Source organism: Balaenoptera acutorostrata, chromosome X (genome assembly GCF_949987535.1).
Source record: "Balaenoptera acutorostrata chromosome X, mBalAcu1.1, whole genome shotgun sequence".
NCBI lineage: Eukaryota > Metazoa > Chordata > Mammalia > Artiodactyla > Balaenopteridae > Balaenoptera > Balaenoptera acutorostrata.
The window spans coordinates 61,813,604-61,833,304 of NC_080085.1; the positions used below are offsets into that span (position 1 = coordinate 61,813,604).

A 19,701-nucleotide genomic window follows, 5' to 3' on the forward strand; every position below is an offset into this window, starting at 1 on the left:
TAGTTTACATTAGGGTTCACTCTGGGTATTGTACATTCTGTGGGTTTTGACAGATGTATAGTGACATGTATCTACCATTATAGTATCATACATAGTTATTTTTTTAAAGAGTCCTTAAAGACACATACTGAACAATTTATGGATGAAATGAAATGCTGGAATTTGCTTCAGAATAATTTGGGAAGTGTCAAAGTTGGTGTAAATGAAACAGGATTGACCATGTATTGATAATCATTGACATTGAGTAATGGATGGGTACATGGGAGTTCATTTTATTAGTGTCTCTGTATTTGTATGTATTTGAAATTTTCCACCTCCAAAAGTAGAGCAAGAGTCCAAGTTAAAGCTGAAGCGTGATTCTTTGGATCTAGGATAATGGGACACTACCACTGGTGACAATGTAAATTTCTGGAACTGAAGTCTGCAAAGGTAATGGCATTCTCTTCATTTTTAGGGCCTGAAAGTCAGTATACCAAGACTGCTCAGGAGATTGTGAACGTCTGTTACCAGACATTGACTGAGGTAAGTGGTAAAGAGGAGGTCCCCTTAGGATCTAGCTTTCTGGAATCCCTTTGTTCCCTAGAGTGATGAAGAGGCCTTCTCTGCCTATCCTGTTTTAAAACGTAATATCCCACCCCAAACCTCAACCCACATCCCTTATTTCCTTCCCTGCTTTATTTTCTTACCTAGCACTAAATGTTTTTAATAAACTATGTAATTATTTACTTTAATTACCATATGTGTCCTGCCACTAGAATAGAAGCTCCTCGAAGACAAGGATTTTCATTTGCTCCTTTTACAACTTTTGTATCCCCAGTGTCTAAAACAAATGTTGAATGAATTCACTAATTTTCTTTATTTCTCAGTATGATGAGCATTTGACTCAACTTGAGAAGGATATTTGCACAGCTAAAGAAGCAGCTTTGGAGGAAGCAGAATTAGAAAGCTTGGACCCAATGACCCCAGGGCCTTACACACCTCAGGTGAGTCTGAGGACTAGAAGCTTCCTCTTACAGTTTTCTTTTTGGTTTGGGAACTTGGGAGCATGTTAACAGATGTATTTACTGAGATACCCTTCTTCTCTGTCCTTCCTCTTCATATGCCTTTCGTGTGCTTTCTTGTCTTCTCAAAGGCTAAGGTGAGTGAGGGCCGTGGGTCTTGGTAGCCTTGTTGAATCCAGAAGAGACAGATATGGGATGAATGAATGGGGTGGGGTCTTAGTTGTTTAGGCAGTATTTAGGAATACCAGATTCCTGACTACCATAGCCAGAGGCATTCTCTTGAGTCTCTGGAGCTCCCTTGCCTCATGCATTGGGGTTCTAGGACATCCCTAGAGTATAGACATGGGCCACATTGTTCCTGTGCCTTATAGATGCCTGATTACTCATTCCCTCTGAGATATCTCAGTGTAGCTCAGATGTCACCCATTTTCCTGGATTGACTCACTCTCCCCGTAAATGAAGACAGGTAATGTTTTATAATGTTCTTAAATTTTCATTTCAAAGACTAGAGAGCAAGATTAATAAGAAATTTTTAGTCTTTCGGATCTGACCCTTGAATATACTAAGAGTCTCTTTCATCTATACTATACTCTTAGAGGGCTGGTATATTTGAAAAATAAGACTTACCAGAATATAACTGTATTGGAGGCACTGTGGTAAAGTGGAAAGTACATGAAGGTTGGTATAAAACAGTCCTGGGTTTGAGTCTTAGCTCTGCTGCTATCTAGCTTTGTGAATTTGGGAAGTTAACTTAACCCCTCTAATCCAGTTTCCGTTTCTCTAAAGTGTACTTTTCAAGATTGTTGTAAACATTAAACAAGGTCATTTGCCCAGCACATAGTAGACATTCAGGAAATGTTTATTTCCTTATCTGTATGAAAGTCACCTACAGGATTCTCAGAGGCCCTTTCAAATGTAACCAAATATTCTAATGCAGATTTCTCCCAATTCCCACTGGAAAACGTTTTTCCATTCTGCTCAGGTTTCACTCTGAACTAATAATGCAACCTGTGTGATCTCTGTTGGATAATTGCTGTCTATATCTCATTCATGCACTCTCCCTATCTATCTTTTACTCTCTCTTTCACCCCAAAACCTAGGCCACTGAGGGGCCAAGTATAAAGAGCCCTAAGATACTTCTTCCAGGCCCAGAACAAGGAAAGGCTCTTGGAGTGTGTGGGCAGATTGGGTCAAGGGGGCTTGGGTGAGTGATGTTGCCCAGGAAGGTCCTATTTGCTAATAGGCCCACAGCTTCCGCAAGACCCTTTGTGGTAAGTTAAAGCCTGGGTTTTAGCCATCATTCCCCAGGAGAGTCTAACTACTGAGTGGCGTGTGGTTTGCTCTGCTCTATGACAGCCTAAGGCTAGCCCTTTGGTGAGTCAGAGCCTTAGACCCAGAAGCCATCTTCCGTTCTTCCCTTCCCCTCCCAACTATCTCAAATGGCGAGGAAAACCTGGCAACTGTTCTCCCTCAGGAGCAGTAGCTGTTGTTTTGTGCAGTTAAGAGGATCTCCTATGAGGAGTAGGGTGTAGGTATTGCCTCTTCATTATTCCAGTTCACTCTCTGATCATTGCCTTCGCTCATATATACACGTTTTAAATTAGTAAGCCCAGTGCATTACTTCTAAACCTGAGGAAGATGCGCATGAGTGATTGTCCTTACTCATTACTACTCTCAAACCCAAATGCTGTTAAAGTGTGTTTGTGTAAGTTTAACCTGTCATAATACAATTTTGTTGTGTAGAAACATGACAGTAATCGTACTTTACTTCCAGCTCTAAATGGTGGTAATCAATAATGTATCTTCACTCAACTGTTTCTACCCAGCTTGTATTACACCATACGTTCAGCTGAACACTTTCTCTAAAATTGCTTACTTTACATTTTCCCACATAGCGTCTCATTCCCTGATTTTCTCTTTTGTTCCACAACTAGTTTATTTGCAGTGTAATGCTTTGAATTCTTTTTTGCCTCTCTTTCTCCAAAACCCTGTTCCCAATCAGCCTTGTTTGTTTGCTTTAAAAACAACAAAACCAACAACAAAGTAACACACGTGGGTTTTTTGTTGATAAAAGTAACATGTTCACTGGGACACATTGGAAAATATACAGAATAAATAAGTTACCTAAAATCAAGTCCACCAGTCAGAAAGAACCAACCACTGTGAACATTTTGGCATGTTTCAAATCTGTAATGCGTGTACGTGTGCGTTTATAGACACATTTTTAAAGTGAAATTGGTCATTATGATTTTGTGTCTTGTTTTCGCTTCACATTATATCATGAGCATTTTATTTCATTAAATAGTCTTTGAAAACATTTTTTAATAGCCGCATAATATTTCTGCCCTCAGCCAGCTTTTTAGAGAACGCTTTCCTACTTTTCCAGCCTGTTCTTTTTTAGTCCCTCCTGCCCTCCTTTCACTGAATAGTCCATTTTTTAAATCCCTGTTCTCTTTAGGAGAGGGAAGAAGGAAGGATATGCTCCTTGGGTAAGGAGCATATACACATCTCTTAATTCTCCCAAACAACCTTGTGAGGTAGACATTATCATCCGTGTTTCACAGTTGAGGAAATCAAGGCTTAGAGAAATTAAGTAATTTGTTAAAGTTACTCTGCTAGCAAATGGTAGAGCCAGGACTCAAACCCAGGGCAGTTTACTCCAAAGTCCATGGTTTTTCACCATGCCATTTTGCCTCGTAGCATCCTCTGGTGAGCTCATAAGCTCTTACCCCATTCCATGCTCTGGTTGGAACTGAAATTTCTTTATCCCATTTTCTATTAGATGTCTCCAAACCAAACAATCCAAATGGCACTGGTATGAAGCCCTGGGCCTAAAAACAATAAGACAAGGCTTAGAAGAAATTAGGTTATTGACCATAAAGGCTGTTAGGACATAGAATTGTCCCATAGCTTTGATGCTTTTCTGCTTCAGGCTTCTGATCATATACATCAGATGCCTCTCTGCTAGAATGAGCAACATTTGTGAGATTCCCAAAAACCTGTCCATAAAACTATGTCAAAACTATGTTTTCTCTTTAAATGGATTGTTCTGCATGACCTTTTTCTGCAGTGAATACTCTAAAGAGGAGTTCTCTGTATTTCTTGCTCCCTTTACTAAATAGAAGCTAAGTTGTATGATTTGTGCCACAGCCTCCTGATTTGTATGATACCAACACATCCCTCAGTATGTCTCGAGATGCCTCTGTATTTCAAGATGAGAGCAATATGTCTGTCCTGGATATTCCCACTGCCACTCCAGAAAAGCAGGTGACACAGGTAGGATATTCTTTTTGTGAGATTGGTAGTATGCTTGGGGGTAGGGGATGGGGGAGTGATGGTGGTGATGTGTGGACATGTGTCAAGGATGATGATTGGACCCCTTGGCCCTGGGAATGAAGGCCTGGAAATGTGATTTCAAGGTGGGACGGTGGCAGGTCGCATGACTGGCATTGTCTTCTGTCTGTCACCATGGGCAGAGTCAGGCACAGCAGAACTTAAGGGAAGGTACAAGTGTGAAAAGTGTGTGAGGCATCACAGCAGCCTGACAGGTGACTAGAAAGACCAACTGCATTCAGAGACAGAGTTCAAAATAATTGCCCTGCTACTTTACTGTATATGAGTTATCTAAATTAAAGTTATTTTTAAAATTAAGTTTTTTAAATTGGCGTTTTCTAGAGGTATCAGCAGATACTCCTGATCTGAAGCCAGAACTCTTACCAGCTGATCTCAGTCAGGGTTCCACTGGAGAGTACAAAATCCAGAAGGGTTTTTCTGTCCCAAAGAGTCCAACACAAGCTAGGGAAAGCTTGGTTTAGAAAGGAGGAGTCTCCTTGTGATGATACAGTAATAGTAGACCAAGGCCTTCCTGTTCTTTGGGTTTTTGTTTGTTTTTTTTTTTAACCCTACCTGTGATTTCCAAAGAATGAATGGGGGAAAATACACATGCCTTGAGCTGTGTAAACAGCCCCCACTAGCTGTGGGGTTGGCTGGGATATCAGGGAGGAGCATCGGTCCTGAGTGAGAGCCCTTGGTTGACTCCTCCTACTGGCACGTCCCTCAATGATGTGCTATTTGTGTTCCTTACTCAGATGCACCAGGGCCGAGGTAGGCTGGGCGAGGAAGACTCTGATGTAGATATTGAAGGGTATGATGATGAGGAGGAGGATGGGAAACCTAAGACTCCAGCCCCAGTGAGTATGCTTACAGAAAGCTTATGGTTACATTATACCCTTATATGGTAGGAGCCCCAGTAGTACAGGACAGGCCAAATCCCCAGGCGCTATCAGAAGGTCTCCATAGTGAGGCTCAATCTGACTTTAAGAACCAGCTAAACAAATCTATCCACCAAAATTATGTAACTTCTTGTAAGGCAGCAAGGGGGGTGTGGCTGGTGGTGGCTTCTGGTCTTTTACTTGGTCGATTAATGGGACTTTGATCCTCAACTGGTCTCATTTAGGAAGGTGAAGATGCAGATGGTGATCTTGCAGATGAAGAGGAGGGAACTGTGCAACAGCCTCAAGCCAGTGTCCTGTATGAGGATTTGCTTATGTCTGAAGGAGAAGATGATGAGGAAGATGCTGGGAGTGATGAAGAAGGAGATAACCCTTTCTCTGGTATGTAGCTCACCATGGCACCCTCAGGACTTGGGAGGAAGCTCTGGGCCACATATGCTGTTACCAGAAACTGCTCTTTTATTGAAGTCCCATTAATAGACCTCAGGGTACTGAGCAGTCACTCATAGGCTGATCAAATTCATTAGTCTTAGAAGAGGTGAAAAAGTACAACACAGAAGGTACAAAAGATGACAGTCAAAAAGGCAATGCCAAAGCAGCAGTTTTGATTTGAATACTTGATAAAAACGAGATAGAAGTGTTATATGTGGCAATAGGGAAGGAAAATGAAGAAAAAAGATCCTGCTTTGGGATTTTTTTGTGGATTAATGGCAATGGCAGGGGATGAGTATAGGAGGAGATGATGGGGGGAAAAAGAACAGATAGATAGCACTGAAATGGAAAAAGGAAATGATTTTTTAATTCTCTTTCCAAACTACAGATCTTGTCAATGTTGACCATAGGCAATCCTCTGAGGTGAGGAGTCCAGGCAAGATGCCTCTGTAGATGCATGGGATTAACTAGTTCTGGAAGACTAAGCCAAAGATGTTAATTCTTTGTCAAACTTATCTCAGGATCTGTCTCTTTTCACAGCTATCCAGCTGAGTGAAAGTGGAAGTGACTCTGATGTGGGATCTGGTGGGATAAGACCCAAACAGCCCCGCATGCTTCAGGAGAACACAAGGATGGGCATGGAAAATGAAGAAAGCATGATGTCCTATGAGGGAGACGGTGGGGAGGCTTCTCATGGTTTGGAGGATAGCAACATCAGGTAATCGGTAGCAACACGCTACAGGGCTGTGGCATCAGTGCCCAGCTATGATGTCAGAGGGCCCAGCATCAGATTACTTTCATCCATCAAACATTTCCTGAGCACCTGCTAGGGCCAGGCACTGTGCTCGGCCCTTGGGGATACACAGAGGAGCAAGACATATCCTGCCCTTGAGCTCACAGTCTAGTGGAAGAGACTGATACAACAAAATTATTACAAATACAGTGTGATAAGAGCTACATAGCATAGGTTAAGTACAAAGTGCCAAGTCACCACTGAGGAGGGAGTATCTCGCTCTGCTTGGAGTAATCAGGGAAAGTGTCACAGATGAGGGAACATTTGAACTGGGCCTTACAGGATGAATAGGAGTCTACTAAGTAGATAAGTGGCAGCAGGTGAGGAGATCCTTAGAGATGGAACAGTATGTTCAAAGGCACAGAAATATAGCAAAGTAAATTCCAGACAGAAGGGAGGTTGCTGGGCGTTGTGACTCTAGAAGTAGCAAGGGATTATACTGTAGAGGACATTAACTGGTATGCTAAGACATTTGGATTGTGGTTAATGGGAATCATCACTTTAAGGAAAAGAAAGTAACATCAAATTTGTGTGTTCAGTAACTCTAGGGCAGTGATAAGGAATTCAGCTAGAATCTGTTAGGAGTGGAAGAAAGGGAAGGGACATATTCAAGAGCTGTTCACAGGGTAGATCAATTGGATTTAGGAGGTAAGGAGATTAGATATATAATGAATGGGAATGTCACTGAGAGAAGAAAGAGGAAAAACAGGTATTAGATGGAGTGGGAAAGCAGGCAAAAAATGAATTTGTCTGTGGAGATGTTGGATTTAAGGTACATATGATACATCTAAGCCACAGGTATCCAGAAAGCAGTTAAGAGTCTATTCATCCAGCAAATATTTACAAGTACAAAAGCAAGGATGTTGTCCTTGCTTCAGGGAGTTCAGTCTAGTGGGAAATCTAAAACAGGCAAACAGATGATGATCACAGTGTAACAAGAAAAGTGCTGTGATAGGCAACGACAGGATTTTTCTGGGACTTGGGTAGGAGTGGAGTGGGGGAGCTGGTTAGAGAAACTGAGCTGAATCAGAATAGGAATCAGCTAAATGAAAAAAGAAGTGAAGGACATTCCAGAGACTAAGAACAGCATGTATGATGACACAGAGACATGAAACACTTCTAGAGAATGCAAGTAGCTCAGTGTGGCTGGAGGTTTTGATCATGATCCATGTAATAGAGACAGTTTAAAGAAGTAGGTAAGGACCAAATCATGAAGGGCCTGAAAATTTGGGGCAAACATTGAATGAGAGTAGTATGATCAAATCTGTATTTTGGAAAGGTTGCTCTGTGCCCCAAAAGAAAGATGGGCAAAAGCCATGAATTAACAGTTTACAAAAGAAATGCAAATGGCCAATAAATATATGAAAAATTAGCTTCCCTAAGAATCAAAGAAATGCAATAAAACAATGAAATGCAATTTTTTAACCTATAAGATGGGCAAAGATTAAAATGAATGATAATGCCCAGTGTTGGAAAAGGCATGAGGAAAAAGACATTCTGAAATGACTGGTTGGTAATGTAAATCGAAAGGGGTAGGTGAGAGAGATACAGCAATTTATCATTATAAATCAGAAACTTAAAAAGTGTGCATCCCCTTTGGCGCCCACATTCCATATCTAGGAAGTTATTCCATGGGAACAATAAAATACCTTCATCAAGATGTTTGTACAAGGATGTTTATCACAGCATTGTTTCTCATAGTGGGAAGATTGAAGACAGCTTAAATGTTCTAGTGAGAGACTGTGAAATAAATCATGTTACAGCCATACAGTGGAATACCATGCAGGTATTAAAATGATGCTATAGATGTATGTTTATTGACATGGAAAGATGTTCATTATAAACATTAGTGGAAAAGCAGATTCCTGAAGAGTATATAGAGTATTCCAATTTTGTAAATAAAAAGGAAATGTTTAAGCATCAAAGTGAAGTGCATAGAAAAAAATTTGGAAGGTCATATACCAAAAGATTATCTCTGGGTGGTAGAGTTATTGGTGTTTTTTTTTTTTTTTTCTGGTGTATATTCTAATTTTTTTTTAACCAGTGAACGTGCATTACTTGTGTTTTTTTTAAGTAAAATTAAGAATAAACAAACAAACAAAAATAAACAGCACTCTGGCAGAAATGTGAAGAATTAATTGGGGGAGAGCAAGACTGGAGGCATAAAGACTGATTTCAGTGGTGCAGGCGGCCAGGGATGACAAAGGACTAAGCCAAGGCAGGCAGAATAGGGCTGGAAAGGAGGGGATAGAGACAAGATATATTGAAAAGGTAGAATCTTCAGGACTGTTGACTAATTGGATATGTAGATGAGTGAAGCTGTAAGTGGCAGACGAAACTATGAGGCTCTCAGAGCATTTATGGTCATGTAAGTTGGCAGTGTGTTGTTCGGGTTGGCAGGGGAGTTTCTTTCATTCAGATTCTTGCGTATATGAAGTTGGCAAGTTGATGTTTTTGAATAGGATCATTTTTCTCTCAGGGACCTGTAGAACAGTCCAGAACTGTCATTTTAGTGTCCAGGGGAGGTGAGATGGGCTGATCCCTTGGTGGCACCAAGAACGGGACTGGTCAGCTAGAGGATGGTGTCCGAGCTTGAGAGATGACATGTTTCTCTTCTCAGTTATGGGAGCTATGAGGAGCCTGATCCCAAGTCGAACACCCAAGACACAAGCTTCAGCAGCATCGGTGGGTATGAGGTATCAGAGGAGGAAGAAGATGAGGAGGAGGAAGAGCAGCGCTCTGGGCCGAGCGTACTAAGCCAGGTCCACCTGTCAGAGGACGAGGAGGACAGTGAGGATTTCCACTCCATTGCTGGGGACAGTGACTTGGACTCTGATGAATGAGGCTTCCTTTGGGCCTCCTTGGTCAGCCTTCCCTGTTCTCCAGCCTAGGTGGTTCACCTTTCCCCCATTTGTTTATATTTGTACAGTGTCTGATCTTGAAATCACCAGATTAACTAGTACCGTAGCCTTTAAAAATTAGTAAGTAAGTAAATGATAAAAAAATCACTTCTCCTGATCTTCCTGGGGCAGTGCCACCCTTTGATTTAAAATCAAGCAACCCCCTTCCCCCTGCCACTAACAGAGAACAATCTTCTCCTTCTCCAGTGCCCCCTTTAACTCCATTTATTGCTCTTAGTATCATTCTTTCCTGGGGAAAGAAGAGAAATCATGAAAGAACTAATAACTTTATGTCCTCTTGATGTATTAGAAAATTTCCAAGCATGGTATCATCTCAGTTTTCTAATGTGCAGGCTGGAACAGGGGACAGCCCCTCTGCTGGGACAGAGAATTGGATTCTGGTGGACTCTGTGCCACACTAAAAGCATAAACCTCTTGGACAAACTGAACTGCCCATTATTTTATTATGTATTTGATTATACACTGCCTTGTTCCTAAATGAATTGGAGGCAAATAACTATAAATCTTTGAAACAGCCTATATGTCAGAAATGATATGTTGCCATGTAAATGTGTTCTGTCCCTCCCCCCCAGGGGAAATGGTAGGGAAATGGTAAGTTCCTTAGGGCAAAGACTGTGTCTTCTGTTTCTTTTCATGCTCAGGATATGGTTCTGTGCAGAGTAGGTACTCAGTAAATGTTCCTAGAATCATAAAATCCTCAACAGATTCGTTACTGAGCATCTGCTCCATGGTAAGCATTCCATCAAAACCTTGGGATGCAAAATTAAATAAGACGCATTCCTTTCACTGAACAATATCACCATCAAGTTGGGGGAGGGGGAGTGGAATTCAAGACATGTTAATAAATCATTACAGTACTGTGAGAGACGTGCAATTAAGAAGCTAGATATAAAGTATAGGGGAAAATAGAGGAGTGATCATGTCTGAAAAAGTCAGGGAAGTCTTCCTAGAGGTAATTTTTAAGCTGATTGTTGAAGAATTATTAGGAGCTTGCCAGATGGAAAAGTCCAGGCAGAGTGTAACATGAAGTGAAAAGGCCGAACTCCAGAAATGGCAGAGTGTGTTCCTAGTTTGTTTGTTTGTTTGTTTGTTTGTACCGGCCGTGTTCCAGAAAGGATTTAAGGTGGTTTATGTTCCAGTCCCTCAAATGCTGGAATGGCCAGAGATGAGACTGAAAGATGGATAGGAAGAGCTTTGAATTTGATGCTACTGCATATGGATTCTATATTATGAGAAATGAGGCACTCTAGTGGAGTGATATAATCAGATTTGTGTTTTAGAAATTTTCTGTATATTAAATGAAGAAAAATTGAACAATCATGTAACAAGTGTGATACCGTTTTTGTAAATGACAAAACCCATGTGTGTGTATTTATATGTGTTTATATATACGTGTATATGCAAAGGAAAAGGTCTGAAAGGATATACACAAAACTCTTCACAGTGATAACCTCTGGGGAGTGGGATTGGAGGGGAGGAGGCTATATGCTTGTGTGTCTACTGGGTGGGGTATCGTGCTTTTATTTCTGTATTTGAATTTTTTACAAGAATGTATTATTTTTGTAATAAAAAAATTTAAAAAATTCCAGCACTAGTGCGGAGAGTGGTTTGGAGGGGGGCAAATCTAGTTCAAGTATGGGGTAGTGGAGCCTGAACTAGGGCTGTGGCATTAAGATGGGGAGGAGGGGGATGAATTTGAGAGCTGTTTAGGGGATAGAATCAACAGGACTTGATGACCAATTGGCATTTGGGAGTGGAGAAGGAAGAATGAAAGGTGGCTTCCAGAATTTTGGTTTAGCTTGATTGGATGGGTACATGGTATTCATTCATTCATTCAGCATTTATCGAGCCACCTATTTTTATCAAGTAGTCTGCTAGATGCTGATACAGACGTTAAGATACAGTTTCTGATGGCAGGGCACTTAAGGTCTAGAATGAGTGATAGACATATAAATAAGTTTAATAAGAAATGATCATTGCAATAAGTATTTACAAAGTTTCATGGTGATAAGGAGTTACCAACTCTGCTTATGAAGTAAGGATGAGAAGCCTTCATAGAGGGGAACCCTTCAGATAGATCATGAAGAGTAGGGAGGAGTTTGCTGGGGGCCAGCGGGGGGGAAGTATTCTAGGCAGAGAGAACAGAATGCTTAGGGGCATGAAAGTACATGGTCTGTTCATGGAACAACAAGTAGTTCTGGATGGATGGAATAAAGGAAACATATGTAGTGTAGTGATTACAAGGCTCAGGATCAAATGCTCATCTTAGATCACTGGCACAGTGTGAAAAATGGGCTGGGGAGGGGTGACGCCAGATGAGAGATGATGGAGACTTAAACTGGCTGAGGCATTGGCAGTAGGGGTGAAATGAGAGGTACCTCTTGGTGACTGATTGGATAATGGAAAGTAAAAAAAAAAAAAAGTGGAATCTAGGTTTCTGACTTAGGTGATTGGGTAAATGGTGATGGCCATTCACTGAACAGATTGAGGGTGGAAGGTAGGAGAAATAGCTAAGTTCGGTTGGGAGCATGTGTGTTTAAACTATGATAGGTAGAAAGCTTAGGATTTGTGCAAACTTGGGAGTAGGTGAGATCACACAGGAAGCCTGTGTAGAGTCAGAAGGGTATGGAGGGCAGAATGCTCGTATAGACCAATTTTTAGGGGTGGTCAAAAATAGAAGGAAAACTTGATGATATTTCTTAAACCAAGGAAGGAGTTTTAAAGGAAAAAAGAAAAAGACTTAGCATATATACCACAGAGAAGTAAAGTAAAATAAAGCCTGAGAGCCTTTGGGTTTGGCAACTAGGAGGTCCCTGGTGACCTTAGCTAGCAAGAGAGTGAGATTAGAAGCCAGCCAGCAGGAAGGTGAGGGACAGATGGAAGATGAGGAAGTGACAAGAGAGATCATAGACTACTCTTTCAAGAAGCTAGGCTGTGAGGAATAAAAGAGGGGGAAAGTCTTTTTTTTTTTTTAACATCTTTATTGGAGTATAATTGCTTTACAATGGTGTGTTAGTTTCTGCTTTATAACAAAGTGAATCAGTTATACATATACATATGTTCCCATATCTCTTCCCTCTTGCATCTCCCTCCCTCCCACCCTCCCTATCCCACCCCTCTAGGTGGTCACAAAGCACCGAGCTGATCTCCCTGTGCTATGCGGCTGCTTCCCACTAGCTATCTGTTTTACGTTTGGTAGTGTATATATGTCCATGCCACTCTCTCACTTTGTCACAGCTTACCCTTCCCCCTCCCCATATCCTCAAGTCCATTCTCTAGTAGGTCTGTGTCTTTATTCCCGTCTTGCCCCTAGGTTCTTCATGACCTTTTTTTTTTTCCTTAGATTCCATATATATGTGTTAGCATACTGTACCTTAAGATGGAAGAAAAATAGGGACTTCCCTGGCTGTCCAGTGGTTAAGACTCTGCACTTCCACTGCAGGGGCCGCAGGTTTGATTCCTGGTCAGGGAATTAAGATCCTGCATGTGGCGCTGGTGCAGCCAAGAATTAAAAAAAAAAAAAAAAAAGATGGAAGATAAATAAGTACGCTTACATAGGCTTAAGGGAGAAAGCAATAGAGAAGGAGGGGTTGGAAAAAAGCAAGAGAAGATAATTGTTGGAAAGACCTCTGTGAAAACAGGAAGGAATGTTAGCATAGATAGCAGTTTCTCCTATAGGAGAAGAGATTCCCCCCCACCCCCAGACAAAGGAAGGACGGAGTTGGAGTTACAGATCAGCGTATAGATGAGGGAGATAGAAAGTTGGAGGAGTTCACACTTCATAGCTTCAGTTTCCTCTGTGAAATAGGTATAATCATCCTTGTGAGAAAAGTGAAAATGGGATGGGAGCTTGAATAAAAGTGTTGAACTGCTGAGAGAATGAAAAACGGGAAACCTGCTAAATGTCCATTAGTAGCAGAGAGGTTGAATTATGGTACGTCCAGTCAAAAAATATGCAACTGTTGAAAAAGAATGAGGAAAATCTATATGTACTAATATGGAAAGATATTCTTGAAGAAATAAGTCTTAGAATAGTAGGTGACATTTAATTTCATTTGTTTAGGAGACAAAAGGGATGTAAATGCATATTTGCATATTCACAGAGAAGATTTGGCACATTGCGCTTCAAACTGTGAACACCTCTAGGAGTGAGGTAGGGTTGGGGAGGGGCGCATTCTTTTCACTGTAAACCCTTCTATTAATGTTGAAGTGTTTCTTGGTATTTTTTTTAATGGTCATGAGGGAAATGGGAGCTGGAGCTGACTAGGGATCCATAAAAGGATTGTTATAGGTGTTCAATGCACAAATGAGGTTAAATGGTGTTTATCTAAAATGGTACCGATTTACTTTATTGTGTGATTTTTCTCCAAAGGTCCTCAGCAACACAGCTGTCATGGTGTAGAAGCAAAAAAGGTAAAGCAGTTTGCATGTGACTATAAATAGTTAGGGATGGTTAGAGCATGGTGCATATGGAAGGGGCTGGCAAAAGCTGAAACTAGAATTAGCCAGGGTCCAGATCATGGAGAGCTCTATATGCTTTGCTAAAGAATCTGGACATAATCCTAAAGGCAGTAGGAATCTATTGAAGGATTTGGATCACTTTAGCTGCAATTTGGGCTATGGACTATAGAATAGGGCTGGAGATGGTTGTGGCAGTCATTTAAGCAAGATATGAGTCAGTTGTGAAGCAAGAACAGTGGGCAAAGATTTGAGAGAATTGAGGAGGTAGAATCTACAAGTGATTGATTAAATGTGGGGGATATTTCAGTCAGTTAGTCAAATGTTGATTGAGCCTAGTGGGTGCCAGGCATTATTCTTCGTGCTCTGAATACAGCAGTGAATAAAACATACCCCCTTCCCTCAGAGAGTTTAGGATCTAGTGGGGGAGGAAGACAAACAAGTGAATGAGAGTGAGAGAAGTACTCCGAAGACAAAACAAAGTGATGAGAAAGGGTATGGGGTGAGGGTTCTAATTTAATGCTCAAGGAAGACCTTGCTGAGTAGCTGTCATTGGCGTATAAATATGCATGTATTACTGTGATAAAACATTTTTTTAAAATTTGAAAAAGTAAGCAATGAAGGAACCACAAAGGGTACTTTAAAAGACTGGCCAGAGAAGTATGAGGAAACCAGGATACAGTTTTTAGGGAAGCCAAAGGAGAATTTCAGAGGATGGAATGGTCAGCAATGTCCAGTATTTGCAGAAAGGTCAGTCAGATAAGGACTGAAATATGTCATTTGGACTTGGCAGTTGGTGAGCCTAATGAAAATAGTTTCTTTGGAATGGTGGATGCAGAAACCAGATGGCAAGTGGGTTTAAGAATTGAATTGAGGGCTTCCCTGGTGGCGCAGTGGTTGAGAATCTGCCTGCCAGTGAAGGGGACACGGGTTCAAGCCCTGGTCTGGGAAGATCCCACATGCCGCAGAGCAACTGGGCCCGTGAGCCACAATTACTGAGCCTGCGCGTCTGGAGCCTGTGCTCCGCAACAAGAGAGGCCCGCGCACCGCGATGAAGAGTGGCCCTCGCTTGCCGCAAGTAGAGAAAGCCCTCGCACAGAAACGAAGACCCAACACAGCCATAAATAAATTAATTAATTAATTTTAAAAAAAAGAATTGAATTGAATGTGAAGTAGAAACAGAGCTTGATTTGATTAAATAATAGCTATCATTCACTGTGCCAGCCTCTCTGTGCAGAGAGCTCTTCTTACCTGACCCCATTTAATCCTGAACCATCTATGAGATCAATATTATTCCCATTTTACAAATGAGGAAACTTCCTCAGGAGCACCAAGGGTAGAAGAGATTAGCCTTGGCCTGGAGAAGGGCCATCTTTAAATTTAAAGACCAGAAAGATGGGTATTGGATATAGAGAAGCAGTAGGAAGGAAACCATGACTCTGGGCATTGTGGACCATGGTAAGGAGTTTTGTCTATATTCTAAAAGTAGTGGGAAATTTTTCAGTGGGAGTGGGGTGGAGCCTGAGAAGGTAACCTCAGGATTGTGTTTCCAAAACACCGGTTCCATATCAGTGTAAAATAGACAAACTTTTTCCTATTGGTAGTTTAATCTTCTTTGGCAATTCCAGGGTCTTCGGTATTACGGTGCAAATATTTGCCTAAATATAATAATATAATTTGTTTCCCTCTGACTTTGAAGATAAACCACTGGTGTACTTGTACTGATTCCCAGGCCCCAGTTCAACCTTCTTGAGTCAGAATGTCTGGGGAAGACTGGTGGTGTGTATATTTTACAGATGGCCCAAGTGATTTTTTTTTTTTTGGCCATGCCGTGCAGCTTGTGGGGTATTAGTTCCCCGAACAGGGATTGAACCCGTGCCCTTGGCAGTGAAAGCGTGGAATCCTAACCATTGGACTGCCAGGGAATTCCCTCCAAGTGATTCTTATCTGAGAAGTTTGGGAAACTCTGATTCAGCAACATTCCCAAATTAATGCTATCCTCTGTATCAGCTGTTGTTGCCAGAATCCTAGCTCTCTGTGCACCAGTGCCAAACAGAAATATCGAAGACAGAGTGATGGAGGAGAAAGAAAGAGTGGCTTTATTTCTTTGCCAGGCAAAGGGGAACACAGTACGCTAGCGCCTCAAGAACTGTGCCCCCCTTCACTGGGGAATAGGGAGAAGTTGTATAGTCAGGGGTAGTGGTCAGAGGTATGTGATAAGGATCAAGGCAGTTAACAGTCTTGCATTCTTCTTCTGCGAAGTTTCAAAAGGGTGGGGTTTGCTGACAAGAGTACGGTGTGTGCAGGGTCTCCTAATCTCCTGAGCTTCTCTGGTCACTTTAATCTTGCCTCGGGTGGTTTTGTGGCTGCTCCTCCCTTGATTAGCAACTGTTCAGGTCTGCCCTTTGGAACTCAGGGAAGGTCATGGAGGCTGGAGTCTTGCTTACAAGAAATGGGGGACAAAAAGGCCTCCCTGCCCAGGAGCCCCAGAGGGCCCTGCTCGGCATCGGTCCCTCCCTTTTCTTTGATATTCCTCAATCTTGAGGAGAACAGATGTTGGACAAGAAAAGGGAACAATCGTTTTGGATAGAGATGTTAATCGTAAGCTTGGCAGAGGAACTCAGCTTTAGGGGGACTCGGTTTTCATCCCCACTTCAGCTGTATCTTTCCCCAAACCTTTTAGGGAACGGGGCGATCACAGCTTTAACTACTTCTTGCTGAGCTGGGGCGTATTCCTGCCTAAATTTTGGGGAATAGATAACAAATTAGAAATATTTGAGTTCCAAGTCCTGGATCTGAGTCTTATGTGATTAAGATCTCAATCCCTTGTTTTGCCATTTTGGTGTAGCAGACCCAGTTAGAAGTAAGAGGAGTGACAACTAGAACTTTAGTAGACAGAACAGATCTCATTTCCTTGGGAATTCAGGGGAGTAAGTCTGAAGCCCAGTCTGGAACCTGTACTTCAGAGAGACTTATTGTAGCCAATTGTTTCCAAACCATTCCCTGTATGGGGAAAACCTATCAAGGCAATCCTGAAGACCCAGAAATAGGAAGCTGACCACATGTCTAGCAGTTAGAATTATCAAAAGAATCAGCATATGAATCTATAGGTAGAAGGTATGAGAAAGGCTAAGAAAACAGAACTTTCATTCCACTTGTCGGAACAAATACTTAAAGTTTCCCAAAGGGTGAGATGTCTGCTTCTCAGCAGTCTGCGCTGGCTGTAGGCAGGCTTGGCTGGTCAATAGCTGATAATCTTCTTACTCTGGTATGATGTACCCACGGTTTTACTCTATCTAATTTTAGAGAGGCGTGAGTAGTAAGAAGAACGTCCTAAGATAAGATCCCTTTCATTTTTTTCTTCAGGCTGCTGCTGCTGCTCAGGTCATTGCTCTTTTTCATACTTCAGCAGCACCTCGTCTCCCGCTTTGAAGGGATGTAAGAGAGCTTCCAGGTGAGGGGGAGATGAGCCAGGTCGAGGATCTCGGGCAAGCTGTCTACTTCTGATGTCGTCTTCTTCTCGCCCTGGTGTGAGTGTAGTTTCTCCTTTGTTTGAGCATTGTTTTGAGGTGATTTTGAGGTCAGCCATCCTCTCTATAGGCCACTCCAGTGCAGGGGCCCTTTGTGAGTGGAAATTAATCCAAGAGTCAATTCCCTTCAGTTTCTCGCTGTGCATAAGCTAGTTAAGAGTACCTGAAAAGGGTCCTTCTGCCCAGGTTGGAGATAGTCCTTTAAATTATGTCTTTTCCAGTATGCATAATCCCCTGGTTGCAGGTCATGGGGCATCTGATCTTCATCCAAAGAAATTACTGAGATAAGCTTCAGAAACAAACTTAAGAGTATCCTTTAATAATTCAATTAAACTTTACATTAATATAACATAACAGCAAAGAACTATGTGGGAGATGAGTCTTAGTAATTACAGATCTCCATTAACAAAACTGGGATTTAACATTCCTTGAAAAATCTTTTTCTCTCTAAAATTACCCTCTTTTCTACTAAATGTAACCAAATTAAGACTAATTGGTTTGTAAAATAAGTGTGGTCTCAATAAACTTGGTTTGATGATTTATATAACTGTAATTGATCATATAGACTTTTTACTTGCTGAAACTTTTATAAGGAGTCTCAGACTGGACTTTTTTTTTTTTGAACATCTTTATTGGAGTATAATTGCTTTACAATGGTGTGTTAGTTTCTGCTTTATAACAAAGTGAATCAGTTATACATATACATATGTTCCCATATCTCTTCCCTCTTGCATCTCCCTCCCTCCCACCCTCCCTATCCCACCCCTCTAGGTGGTCACAAAGCACAGAGCTGATCTCCCTGTGCTATGCGGTTGCTTCCCACTAGCTATCTGGTTTACGTTTGGTAGTGTATATATGTCCATGCCACTCTCTCACGAAAGAATGCTCAGCATCATTAATCATAAGAGAAATGCAAATCAAAACTACAATTGAGATATCATCTCACACTGGTCAGAATGGCCATCATCAAAAAATCTAGAAACAATAAATGCTGGAGAGGGTGTGGAGAAAAGGGAACACTCTTGCACTGTTGGTGGGAATGTAAATTGATACAGCCACTATGGAGAACAATATGGAGGTTCCTTAAAAAACTAAAAATAGAACTACCATACGACCCAGCAATCCCACTACTGGGCATATACCCTGAGAAAACCATAATTCAAAAAGAGTCATGTACCAAAATGTTCATTGCAGCTCTATTTACAATAGCCAGGACATGGAAGCAACCTAAATGTCCATCAACAGATGAATGGATAAAGAAGATGTGGCACATATATACAATGGAATATTACTCAGCCGTAAAAAGAAACGAAATGGAGTTATTTGTAGTGAGGTGGATGGAGTTAGAGTCTGTCACACAGAGTGAAGTCAGAAAGAGAAAAACAAATACAGTATGCTAACACGTATATAAGGAATCTAAGGGGAAAAAAAAAAAGGTCATGAAGAACCTAGTGGCAAGATGGGAATAAAGACACAGACCTACTAGAGAATGGACTTGAGGATATGGGGAGGGGGAAGGGTAAGATCAGACTGGACTTTTAAAGGACCTCTCAGGGCTAGGAAAGTCACGCCAAGGGCTTATCACAGATTTTTGCCTAACAAATGTAGGTGAATTCCTCCCTTTTCAAGGTCTCCAAAATACCTTGGGATTTCTGTAACCGCTAGTGAGGTAGCCTTCCTAATTTATCCGATAAAGCTGTTTCCAGTCTCTGGAGGGAGCAGATAGAGAGATAAGATAAATGTTTCAATTCTGCTTACAAAAAAGTATAATTTACCAAATTTCTGTAAGTTATAATGAGTTTGAGGGGAAGGTTTCCTTATACCTGGAAAACAGATTTAAACCAGTAATTTTTTCAGATAGAAACCATAAAAATAACCATATTCACCAGTTCACTCCATCCTATATAACTAATCCTTTTTTGGTTAACAGCTTTATGAGGCCATCAGGTTTTTCATTAGAATTCTTCAATTTCGTACCCAGTTCAGCATTATGGTCTGAAAGTCAGAAACTTGTATATATCCAAAAGTCCTTTCTATAAATCTTCTTGAAGGGGAAGCATTTTTTGCAAAGGCATTAGATTGAAACGGTAAGTGTCTATAATGACAAAAGACTTAAGAAGGCACGTTTAAAATCTGATTACAATGCAATTGACAAAGTAACTTGGTTACTGTTGTGACATACAACACTTTAAGATAATAACTAGAATTATGACTGATAACATTTTATTACCAGGACGTATCAGATCTTTATGAAGTCCATATAATTTCTAGAGTATCTGTATTAGTAACATTTACCATACAATATAACCTAAGAAGATTTATTACTCATTTGAC

General features: G+C 41.2%; 1 protein-coding gene across 20 annotated transcripts in view; it reads left to right on the top strand.

Annotated features, from left to right (window-relative positions):
• TAF1 (TATA-box binding protein associated factor 1) overlaps positions 1-19,701 on the top strand; it is a 120,837-nt gene that overhangs the window by 74,676 nt on the left and 26,460 nt on the right. For 3 of the 20 annotated variants that reach the window (XM_057538299.1, XM_057538300.1, XM_057538302.1), the window contains exons 33-39: positions 455-522; positions 867-983; positions 4,152-4,277; positions 5,090-5,191; positions 5,458-5,614; positions 6,206-6,383; positions 9,079-10,916. In XM_057538299.1, coding sequence (XP_057394282.1) covers positions 455-522; positions 867-983; positions 4,152-4,277; positions 5,090-5,191; positions 5,458-5,614; positions 6,206-6,383; positions 9,079-9,301 — 971 coding nt within the window. In that variant the 3' untranslated portion in view covers positions 9,302-10,916. Of the gene's footprint in view, positions 1-454; positions 523-866; positions 984-4,151; positions 4,278-5,089; positions 5,192-5,457; positions 5,615-6,205; positions 6,384-8,159; positions 8,245-9,078; positions 10,918-13,442; positions 13,533-13,751; positions 13,793-17,203; positions 17,899-19,701 lie in introns of those variants that run through there. The other 17 variants (XR_009006677.1, XR_009006679.1, XM_057538309.1 and 14 more) reach the window with 14 other exon arrangements.